The sequence below is a fragment of the Nyctereutes procyonoides genome, unplaced genomic scaffold (assembly GCF_905146905.1).
Source record: "Nyctereutes procyonoides isolate TBG_1078 unplaced genomic scaffold, NYPRO_anot_genome, whole genome shotgun sequence".
In the NCBI taxonomy this organism is placed as follows: Eukaryota; Metazoa; Chordata; class Mammalia; order Carnivora; family Canidae; genus Nyctereutes; species Nyctereutes procyonoides.
This window is the reverse complement of record NW_026575036.1, coordinates 9,830,977-9,843,268: the sequence shown is the minus strand read 5'-3', so window position 1 is coordinate 9,843,268 and position 12,292 is coordinate 9,830,977. Positions and strand designations below refer to the sequence as shown.

Below are 12,292 nucleotides of genomic sequence, written 5' to 3'. Positions count from 1 at the left end.
CATACAAATAGGGTATTGGAGGAGGGGTGTTCATTGAGAAGGTATTAGATCTAAGCAAAACTCAAAAGTGGGGAATTTAGCCAAGTGGAGCTGAGAGAGCAAAGGAAACGCAAAGGCGATGATAATGGTGTGTGTGTGGGTGGGTGGGTGGATATCTGATCAGAGAGGCCGTTGTGGGTTAGGACTTTGGTTTCTCTTCTGAGAGAAAGGCAACACTATTGCCCAGTCTTAGCAGTCATGTAATATGACTTACATTTAAAATGGATTTTTCTAAAAAATAAAAAATAAAAAGTATTTTTCTGTGTTGAGAAGTGACCGTAGGAGGCCAAAGATGGGAGACTAGTTGAGAGGCTCTATGATTAATTCTATTTTATATTGACAGGATCCTTTGGTGGAATTGAAAGCTTATCGACAACTGGCCCTGCTAAGTTCTGCTTTTGCATTTGGTTGGAGCAAGTGGAATGTAGTATGTACTTCAAAAAAAGTTATAGTTAAGGTATAGTATGTAAAATCTGTAACAATGCTTTGTCCTCCAAAAGTAAGTACTCCAAAGTTAAATGAATGTAGGCCATGGCTTCTCCTCTTGAAAAGGTGAAAAAAATTAACATTCAAAATAGTTTTAAAACTTCACTTTTATTTTGTCAAAAATATAAAACCAAACTATATAAAGGTTATGCCTTCATTGTCCATTATGGTATCAAACACTCTTGACTTCAGGCTAGCGTCCTTTAGCTCTTTACATCAATAGGAGAACAAATGGAAGCTTTTTATGTGAATCAGATTTTTTCCTCAGAGATGGTTAGGCCTCCTAGTTAACTTTCTGGCACTGCTAAGAAAGAGATAACATTCTTAAAGCTGACTGATGAATTGTTTTAGTATAAGCGAGCCACCATATGTACTAGTGTATTGTGTGTTTCTCCCACTTGAAATAAGCTCTTTGAGGATGGGATTTTATTGTTGCAATTGTTAGTATGTTTTTGCCCTTCGTTGTTATATCCCCAGCACCTAGAATGTTCCCTGGCACATGGTAGCTACTAAATAAACCTCTGTTGAGTGAGTTAATACATTTTAATAAGCTCCATAAAAACATGGTTTAAGAAATGGAACACTAAGAATGTTTCTTTTACATTAGAAATTTTGGGGACCAAATTCAAATTATACTCTGCCAAAATACCCAATAGAAGAACTATTAACGAATTTCTCTAATTTTCTTTTTCATTAGCTGAGTGAATACCTTACTGAAGAACCTATTCAGAATCCTAATTGGACCCTTTTAATGTTTAGTGGTAACAGAGCACAAAGGCTCAAGATCAACGAAAACAGTGAGACATTCTCTGAAGCCCTTAAAGAAGAAACTGAGTTTCATTCTACTTTATATCACATGGTTAAGGATTTTGCTTCCAAAGAAGCCATGGAGAAAATCAAGAGCTCCAACTGCCAGTTTATTGACTCTGTGTGTTATATGCTACTCTCCACTAGATTACTCAGCTATTCTTAATCCCCACTATTAAAATTGATAAATTTTATGCAATATGAAGAATCAAGCAACTTGGAGCAAAATCAGGTATTTCTTCAATAAAATGTAATGAGTGACTATATTTCAGGACGTTATTAAAATCTAATAAGCATTTTATTCTCAAATTTTATTTTTTAAAAAGTAGGTTTTTTTCCCTATGGATATTTAGCCTACTGAAACTTTCACTTTTCACTCTATGAAGATTTGAGTGGTTCTTTATTTCAATACATTTTAACAAACAATATATATCTCCTCCTCAAAAAAGCTCATTAAAAGATCATAGGCAGGCTTCCTCACCATTGTGTTTTAGAGAGGAAATCACAGAAAGAGGGAGTATAAAATATCTTACGGTCCTTCTGAGACCCTCTGGTTCTAAGCTATAATTTCCCAACTAAAAATGACTTAATTTACGAAGTTCAGATACTGAAACTTTAAAAATCAAGACACACACACACAGTAAGATATGCTGTAGTCACACTGGTGGTGGTCCATTGTGTTGGAGTCTGGTGAATGGCCACAAGATTTGTTCTAGAGACATCCAGGAGTCCCCATCTGGTGTGGGAGCAGCATCCACAGACTTTTGGAAAAATCGTCCTGTGAGGAAGCTCATCAAAGCTGCAAACAGTACGATGAATGCAACAGAAAACCAGAGTGCCTTATTTGCTTTTGTGATGGAAGTCGTGAGATTTGTTGCCCAGGAAGCTATTGTGTCATAACTATAAGGAAAATACAAATTCAGAATTTGTTAATAGCAATATTAAAGAATATTGCCAGCAATATCAGTCAAGTCATCGATCTGCCCTACATACCACAAACATTGCCTTGTGATAAGCTATGTAATGATCTGCTCTCTTGGTTTGGGCCACAATTTGCGCCGCCCCCCCCCCCCAATAATTTTTAGAATTAGAGAAATGATTTAGACTTAAATGCAATGGTGATGATCTGAAAATTGGGTGACTCAGGTATTATATTTGAGTATTTATCTCATTGTTTCAATCAGGTAAGGCAACTTAAATCCCTACAGTAGAAACAAAAATGTTATTTAATGGGTAGAGTATGGTGTGTGTGTGTGTGTGTGTGTGTGTGTGTGTGTGTGTCACTTATTTCTCACCATAACCTGAATTTTTGCTCTATTGAAATATTTAAACTATTTTTAGAAACACCCACAAGAAAAACTTATAAGTCTTAGCATTTTACACATGCTACTACTATCATCCCTATCTTCTAGATGAAGAAATTGATGCTCAAAAGTGGATGAACTATGCCATCTGGCTCTAGAACCTAAACTGTGACCTGTCACAGGTTCAGGGATAACTCCTGTAGACTATGTGAAGTTTGTTTTTTATCTTAAACTTAACCCTGCCTCATCTTTTCCATTCCATAAAAATGGTATCATTAGCAAGCAGACAACTTACATTGAAGAGCCATCCCATTTTGATGGATTATTTCTCTTTTCAGAAAGACTTGGCTTTCTTGTCCTTTCTACTATTTCTTCTCCAGGGAGTTCTGAGTCATCTTTAGTTCTGTAAATAAGTATTATTTTTAAATATTTGAAACTATGGATAATATACTATTTATAAAATATTGCTAAATTTTATTGTATTACTAAAGAGGCTTACAACTATTTGTTTTGCTTTAGAAAGATTTGCTATATATCTAATTCTAAAATTCAAATCACTCATCTTTTATTTATGGAAATTTAATTTTAAAAACTTGCTATATAGAAAAATGTTTGTTGTAGGAAGTTGAGATACTAGCCAAAGGATAAATAAAAAGGAAAAATTTACAAAGACCATGTAGAAGTTAGTCAGTTATCACCACTCCATAATTAACCAGTGTTATTAACCTGTGATTTCTTTCTCTGCTTGTGTATAGTTACTATGCTTTAAAAAACAAAGGTGAATATTTCTTGCTCTGTATTTTCTTATTAAACATGTGGTAAAATTTTTTTCCTTCTACCACAAAATTATTAACAGTGGATTTTATGCTAAACTGGAGTAATATCAAAGTGTCATTTCTTCTTTAAAAATCTTAATTTTAAAAGTGTTTATAACAATACATTCAGTACAATGCTAGCTAAAATTAATATTTAATGAGCTGGGAAATAGAAATTGGAGCAAATATATTTTAAATAAAATCATCTTGTCTTTAACCTGAACAAAACTTGTTTCATTATCATGTTCATTGATAAGTTCCTAGTTGGATTTGAATTTTGAAATTCCAGGCTCATAATGCCGTCACTATTACCAAAGGCAGCTGTTTCTCAAAGTTGTTTTTTTCTTTTCTTCTTGGACATCTAAAGGGAATGTGTTTGTCTGGTTTTAGTTTTTAAGGGAAACATGGGTCCCTTGGTGGTATGTATGGTCGGTTGAATGACTGACTCTTGATTTTAGTTCAGGTCATGATCTTAGGGTCCTAGGATCCAGCCTGGTGGCCAGCTCCATGCGAAGTGGGTGTCTGCTTGTCCCTCTCCCTCTGCTCTTTCCCCAGCTTGCTTGTATCGCTCTCTAAAATAAATAAAATCTAAAAAAATAAATAAATATAAACAAGGCCTTACAAAAATTCTTGTAAGATTCTCAAGATTTCAATCTTTGGTTCACTAAGACTTCTCAATAGAAATCTTACCATACTAACAAAAAGCAAAAAATAGATTTTAATCTTTTGAAGAAAAATTGATTTTTTTTTAACCCAGATCAGAAAAATCCATTATGTTAACTGAAAAGAGTTTTGACACATGCAGTGGGCTCCCAGGATTATTTTAAAAACAAAAACCTGAGAGTAGGCACTATGTCTCATTCATCTTTATACCCCTTAGGATTGAGTTTAGTACCTACCACATAGTAGGCAGGTAATGAACATGTATAAAATGAACATAAAATCGTTTCATTAAAATCTCTCTAGATGAGGAAACTGAGACCAAATAAACAATTTTTCCAATGTCATTCAAGGACTTAGAGGCCACATTTCTTCATGTCCCTCCTCCGCTGCCCTCTACCTGTTGCTATGAAGTATAGCAATATAGAGTTTTGTTTCCCCTACTGTTCATTTACATAAAGAGTAGATAGATGCATATACAATACACATATATTACATATATACCTATATAATTCATGTTTTGCTTTTTAATCTAAGTGGATGGACGTTTCTTCTATGGCTCTTTACTGACCTTTCTCCTTGATGACCAGATACTTATAGAGGAAAAAAATAATATTCACAATTCTGGCACACTTCAGGGTCTTCTAACTTAAGACCTCAAACCCTGCAGTTTTGAGTGCTACAGGAGTGCATATGTTTTGCAATAACATTTATATAATGCTTTACAGTTTATAAAAGTTTTAATTATCTTTTTAATAATGTAGCAATGTCTCATTTCCATAGAGTAAAAGTGATCCCCACTATTTCCCAGCTCACATCAAGTTAACACACACACACACACACACACACACACACACACACACACACACCAAACTTCACCTACTTTAGTTCACATTTTTCTTCTTCAGCATCTGCCCAGGAATAGGTGCTAATAAATCGGTGTAATGAGGGACGGTGTTCACTCTGCTTTGACCCCAAAATACGCCTAAGTAAAGATGATTATAGCCACTTGTCAAATTAATACATCTGTAGCCATTATCAATTTATTTTCTACTACCCAAATTAATACAAAAATTGTATGTTCTATTTTTTTGGCACATTCACATTATACTTCCAGGAAATTTCATGGTTATATACCTATTTTATAATTATTGTACATACACTATGTGCAAATCAAAAGTTACTTTCTTACTTATTGCAAACATTTACTTCAGTAAGTTACAAAGCAGTAGGTTTCCCAAAGAGCAACCATAAAATTAAACTTACCAGCTGCTTGACCTCCTACTGAATCGGTCATTTTCCATCCCAGCCACCTTTAAATTTCAGATGTTAAAGAAATAATGAAATATGAATTTAGTGAAGTTTATGTTTTTGTTACATGAAAATTAATTTGCTTTTGACTAAGAAAGAACACTTAAGAATTTGCTCACCATTCCTGCATTTCCAATATTTCTGGGCAAAGAGGCAATGGTCACCCTTCGGAGAGAAGATGGCTATCCAAAGAGGCCAAAGGTACATTTAGAAAACTACTAGTATTTTATTATTGTATACAACACTAATATATACCCTTGTACATACATATCCCTGCATCTGACCACTGCTGAGTAACCAGCAGACATATTTTGTTATGGCCATAGTGTCTTCCAGAAATATTGTACCAGTTTATATTCTACCTTCTCCAAAACCTGGATGAGGGCAGCCCCGGTGGCCCAGCTGTTTAGCACCACCTTTAGCCCGGGGTGTGATCCTGGAGACCCAGGATGGAGTCCCATGTCAGGCTCCCTGCATGGAGCCTGCTTCTCCCTCTGCCTGTGTCTCTGCCCCCCTCTCTCTCTCTCTGTGTCTGTCACAAATAAATAAATAAATTTTTTAAAAAAACAACAACAACACTGGATGAGTATAATTTTTGCCAGTCAAATAAGGTTTCTTGTTTAGTTTTTCTGGTAACATTGAACACTTTTTTAATGCTGAATAATCACGTATATATCTGCTCTGGAAACTATGACCTTTGCCCATATCAATTTTATTAATGATAATTCTGGAAGAAATTTTTTCTCATTGTTAATGCAGCCAAATATATCCTTCTTTTGCTGTCATTTCTTTTATGCTGAGCTTTTCTCAACTCAAGAGGAGATAAATGTGCACCTATATGTAGCTTTTGTTTTCATGGTTTCATTTTTTCCCATTTAACACATTTAAAGATGGATATGATATTTTGATAAACTGATGTGTTTATCAGCCTTGAGATTTGCACAGGAAAATGTTGTATACTATTAGGTGATTCTTTTATTAAAAAAAGATTTATCTAAAAAAAAAAAAAGACTTTATCTATTTCTTTGGGAGAGAGAGAGCATGAGTGGGGTAAGCCCCCCACCCCCAACCCAGTGATGGGGGCTTGATTCCAGGACTCTGGGATCATGACCTGAGCTGAAGGCAGACACAAAGAGCTGAGCCACCCAGGGGGCCCTACTATATGATTCTTAAACACAACTTTAGGAAGTAAAAATATATTAAATGTAGGAAATTAAAGAAGCTTAAGATTAATTCTTTTATTAAACCAACATTCCTAATTTAATTTCATAGGTTAGCTGAATATCAAGAATTTCAAATTGCAATCCGAGAAATTTGGCTTCTCACCATGGTTCTGCCCACTACATGATCATAACTAGTCACTTAACTTCTGTGAAAGTGATTTTCCTCATCTATGAAAGACAGAGATTTGGATAGAATGATTTTAAAGTCTCTTGCTTAAAAATTCTGTGAAATCCTGATTTTCAAACTGGCAAAAACTGCTGGTTGACTTTCAATATCCCATTTTCCTCCTTTTTATTTGGTAAAGAACTCCTTGATTTTTATTTATGCCGCAAAACTCTAGAATTAAAAATGGATTTTCTAGTCTCATTTTCAACCAAGAATGAAAAGGAAATGTTAATTGGGAATTCTAGGAATTCTCATTAGAGGGAGAGGGAACACTTGTTTTTACATCTTCCTTTTTCTTAGAATGTGACTTGATGTAATGACCAGGACTTAGCCTTCAGCACTGAGGAAGCCACCCTAGGCCATGAAGTGGAAGCAAAGGGCTGAGGGTGATGAAACAGTGAGAGAATACTGGACCCTGTGGATTCTGTGAAGCCTCTCTACCATTTTTGTACTGCATATTTCCAACTCCAGTGTTACATGAAAGAGAAACTATCTGGCTTTCCTCTTGCTTTCAGAAAAACTTAAAAGATATACAAAGAAGTACAAAAGCATACATACATAAACTTAAACACATACATGCATATCTACATAAACATATATGATTTACATTTAAAACTGTTGTTTCAAATAGCATTTTAAAACCATCTCTTCTATAACATTTGATAGACTGTTAAGTCCATTAGTAATTACCTTGGAGTTTAGAGAAGATGAACGCTTTTTAATTTGGCAATCATCTGAAAGGAAAAACATATTTGCACATTTTAGGAATTACATAACCAATTTATTGCAATGGTCTCAAATCTTTTCAAAGAAAAGCAATAGTCAGAACATATTTAAGACCCTAGAGACTACTGAGCAGCAAAAATATCCAGTTATTATTGGTTGATTCATAACAATTACCATCTTAACTGATGAAATACCGTCCTCTACATCACTGTATATGTCCGCAATGCTTCCCCAGCACATGGGAGACACTAAATGAATATATGCTGAATAAATAAATCCAAAACTACACATCAGAAGGTTATTAAATATGATTACTTTTTCTAGAAAAGGGAACAGGTCATTGAAATATTCTTTTCAGAAAAGTTAATATTTTTTTAAGTTAATATTATTTAAAATAAAACTATTACAGGATTTATATAAAGTTTATATTTTAAGGGATTTTTTTTATGATCTCAGATGTGTTGGGCTCACTTCGGCAGCACATATAACTAAAATCAGATGTCTTCTTATTTTCTAATCCATCTGCCTGCTTACTAAGCCAGAGTCACTCCTCCTTCAAGAAATAGAAAATCATTGTTGATGAGAATGGCTCATTTAACTTAATTTACTATGCTTTATGTGTGGAGAAAGAGCCAATTCTAACATACCCTAAGTTGGAGAACATTAGAGTCAACTCAATAGGTTGGATGAATATATTCTCTCATCTCAGCAATCTAATGAATTTTTGGTGTCATTACCAAAGAATCCTTCTTGTCTCGCAATCTGTTTTCTAGCTAACATTTTCCTTTGGGCTATATAAATAACAGGAATGAGTTATTATTTGTAACATAATCTTAACCTAAGGGTTTTATACTAAAGACATAGTAAGAATTAGTAAGAGAGTGAGAGAAGAGAATGTTAGAAAAACTGACCCTATTCAACTTTTATTACCTTCATCTTCAAGAGGGTTAAAAGACCTTTCATTTTGCAGAAGAACTTGTTTCAGTTCTTCTAATTCAGCATGCTCTTTGGCATACATTCTCTTCAGGTTTTCTACATGCTGAATCATCACTTCAACTGCTTTACTAACCCGGCTTTCCTAGTAGGAAAGAAAAAGAATTAATTTACACTGAAAATACTATTCTTCATATCCAGTTTAAAAATGATGATTAGACACGTGCATCTATCTTCACTTCATCCCCAAATCTCACCAAAATGACAATAAAGGTTTTTTTAAAAAAAAAGAAGACACAGAAGAGAACAGAAGCAGATATAACAAAAGTTTGAAAGCTTGCTAAGTAGAAGAACTAGCAGAACTAGTGGTGAATGACAAAGACCTGAAAAAGCTGAACCCTTAAAAAAAAAAAAGTAAGAAAGCCTACAAGCAACCTGGACTGCACCACAGAAAGCCACACAGGCTCAGGAATTAGTGGTGCCTCTAGAATTAAATGTGAAAAAAAAATAAAAAAAAAGAATTAAATGTGAAGGTAAATATATGAACAAAAGAAATGGTAAAAAAAAAAAATCTGCATAAAAAGTGATTAGATCCACAGATGATCTCCCTTACTCAAACCAGCTGAGCAACTTCCCTTCATCACTTTGCTGAAAGACCACCAACGTTGGATATCTAGAGAGAGAGAGAAACAGCCTGTGGATTGGGCAGTAAGAGATCATTGATAGTGAATGGATTGTAGAGAAAAGAATAGATTTAAGCAAAAGTCTGTATACATAATTGAATGCTGAGATACATAGCCTGATTTCTCCTTCCAGCTTGCAAACACTGATAGCCAGGCTTATCCTTGCAAACGAGGTAGTTGGAAGATTTTCCTCTGAGGAATCTAACATAGCAAGATAAAAGTCAAAACTACTGACATTAAGAGTATCCCAGTGAAACATCCCAGTTTGTGTGAAGCTCAGAGCCAACAAGAAATTTCTCCACCCAACATACAGCTCCCATTCAGCTATATAGTGGATCATCACTAGTCAGAGGAAAGTTTCGACCATGAAAGAGGAAAATCACAGAAAAAGAGCAAGCTGGAAGAGGTCAACTACAGGAAAGCTTCAAGGAAACTAGTAATATCCTCAGAGAGTTAAGAATAAATGTTGCATCCATGAAATAAGAACAAGATAAAAAGCTACATGCTGAGAATAAAGAGTCTAGGAATTAAAAATATGACAAAACATAAATCAATAAAAAAGTTTCAAGGTAATGTTGAGAAAATCTCCCTGAAACTAGAGCAAAAAAAACCTCAAAGGTAGAAAATAGATGAAAAAGGATCTGTTCAGGAGATCCAAAAGGCAAAGAACAGGAACTCGAAGCATAGAAAAATTCCACAAAATGTGGAAAAGGAAATAATTCAAAAATGATCTCTAAGAATTCAAGAACATAACTTGCCAACTTATATCCATTAGGAGCTTACCGCAGTGAATGAAAATAAATCCACACCAAGAGAGGACAGTAGGGATAAGAGGATGTCTTAAAATATGGAAAGTAAGAAAAGGTATAAACGAAAGCTCATGGGTCAGAATGGCATCAAACTTTGACAGCAACACCAGAAGGTAAGAAGGAAATGAAAAAAGTGAAAGAAAGATTCTAAAGAAAATAATCTCTAAACTAGAATCTTTCACCTAGCTAGACTATCTATATTAAGCATAAAAATGAAAACATTTTTAGTTCTATAACATCTCAAAAAGTTTCTCAGGATTTTTAAAAAAAATTATAGTTGACATACACTTTATTAGTTTCAAGTGTACAATACAATGATTTGACAATTCTATACATTATGCTATGCTCACCATCATAATAAATGTAGTTACCATCTGTCACTATACAACATTATAATAATATTATTGACTGCATTCCTATGCTGTACTTTTCATCCCTTGACTACAGGGCATTTTATAACTGGAAATTTTTACCCTTTTATATATTCTTGACTCCTTTGTTGTAGATTATTTGACTATATATACATGTGGGTTTATTCCTGGGTTTTCTGTCCTATTCCATTGATGTATGTGTCTATCTTTGTGCCAGTACCATGCTCTTTTAATTACTACAGCTTTGTAGTATATCTTGAAATCTGGGAGTATGATATCTCCAACTTTGTTCTTCTTTCTCAAGATTGCTTTGTCCATTCAGGGTCTTTTGTGGCTCCATATCAATCTCAGGATAATTTATTCTAGTTCTGTGAAAAATGTTGGCGGTATTTTAAGCGAAATTGCATTAATTCTGTAGATTGTTTTGGGGAGTGTGGATATTTTATTATTTATTTATTTTTTGAGTGTGGATATTTTAATACCAATTCTTTCAGTCCATGAATATGGACTGTCTTTCTATTAGTGTCATCTTCAATTTCTTTCATCAGTGTTTTGTAGTCTTTAGAGTAGAGGTCTATCACCTCCTTGGTTAAATTTATTCCTAGGTATTTTATTACTTTTGGTGCAATTATAAATGGGACTGTTTTCTCAATTTCTCTTTCTGCTACTTCATTAGTAGTGTATAGAAACACAAGCAATTTCTGTATCTTGATTATGTATACTACAGCTTTACTGAATTCATTTTTTAGCTCCAAAAGTTTTTTTTTGGTGGAGTCTTTATTTTAGGGTTTTCTATATATAGTATCATGTTATCTGCAAATAGTGACACTTCTTCCTCATTACCAATCTGGATGCCTTTTAGGTCTTTTTCTTGTCTGATTGGTGTGGCTAGGACTTTCAGTTCTATGTCGAATAAAAATAGTGACAGTAGAGATCCTCATTCCTGATCTTAGAGGAAAATCTTTTAGCTTTTCACCATACTCAATGTTAGCTTTTTCATATATTGCCTTTATTATGTTGAGGTATATCTAAATCCACTTTGCTGAGAGCTTTTAATCATGACTGGATATTGAATTTTGTCAGATGCTTTTCCTGCCGCTGAAATGATCATGTGGTTTTTAACCTTCATTTTGTTAATGTGACATATCACGTTGAATGATTTGCAAATATTGAACCATTCTTGCACACCTGGAGAAAATCCCACTTGATCGTGAGGAATGATCCTTTTAATATACTATGGGATTTGGTTTGTTAATATTTTGTTGAGGATTTCTGCAGTTATAGTCATCAGGGATATTGGTCTATAGATTTCCTTTTGTGCAGTGTCTTTGGTTTTGGTATTAGGGTAATGCTGGCCTCATAGAATGAATTTGGAAACTTTCCTTCTTCTATTTTTTTGAATAATTTGAGGAAAATAGGTACTACTTCTTCTTTAAATATCTGGTAAGGATTTACCTGTGGAGCCATCTACTCCTAAACTTTCAAGTTTTTATTTAAATTTTAGTTCAACATATAGTGTAATATTTTACACTATATGTTATAGTTTCAGTAGAATTTAGTGACTCATCACTTATACACAACACCCAGTGCTTATCACAAGTGCCCTCTTTAATACTCATCACTCATTTACTCTGTCCTCCACCCCTGCCCCTCCAGCAACCCTCAGTTTTTTCTCCATAGTTAAGAGTCTCCTTTATGGTTTGCCGTCCTCTTTTTTTTTTCTTTCCCCTGTGTTTATCTGTTTTGTCTCTTAAATTCCATATATGAGTGAAATTATATGGTATTTTTTTCTGACTTATTTTGCTAGCATAATAACACTCTAGTTCCATCCACTCCATTGTAAATGGCAAGATCTGATTTTTTTGCTGGCTGAGTAATATTCTATTGTGTATGTATACCACATCTTCTTTACCCATTCATCAGTCCATGGACACTTAGGCTTTTCCACAATTTGGCTAT

The 12,292-nt window shown here is 34.2% G+C and overlaps 2 protein-coding genes across 5 annotated transcripts in view; one reads left to right on the top strand and one right to left on the bottom strand.

Moving 5' to 3' along the window:
• The window catches only part of DNAI7 (dynein axonemal intermediate chain 7), a 65,800-nt gene extending 64,277 nt beyond the window's left edge, over positions 1-1,523 (top strand). For all 4 annotated transcript variants that reach the window (XM_055318839.1, XM_055318838.1, XM_055318840.1 and 1 more), the window contains 2 exons: positions 383-496; positions 1,223-1,523. In XM_055318839.1, the coding sequence (XP_055174814.1) occupies positions 383-496; positions 1,223-1,498 (390 nt within the window). In that variant the 3' untranslated portion in view covers positions 1,499-1,523. The remainder of the gene's footprint in view (positions 1-382; positions 497-1,222) is intronic.
• Positions 1,524-1,975: 452 nt separating this feature from the next.
• IRAG2 (inositol 1,4,5-triphosphate receptor associated 2) overlaps positions 1,976-12,292 on the bottom strand; it is a 126,493-nt gene continuing 116,176 nt past the window's right edge. The window contains 7 exon segments of the mRNA XM_055318836.1: positions 1,976-2,232; positions 2,932-3,039; positions 4,995-5,096; positions 5,378-5,424; positions 5,542-5,604; positions 7,502-7,545; positions 8,468-8,615. Coding sequence (XP_055174811.1) covers positions 1,989-2,232; positions 2,932-3,039; positions 4,995-5,096; positions 5,378-5,424; positions 5,542-5,604; positions 7,502-7,545; positions 8,468-8,615 — 756 coding nt within the window. The 3' untranslated portion in view covers positions 1,976-1,988.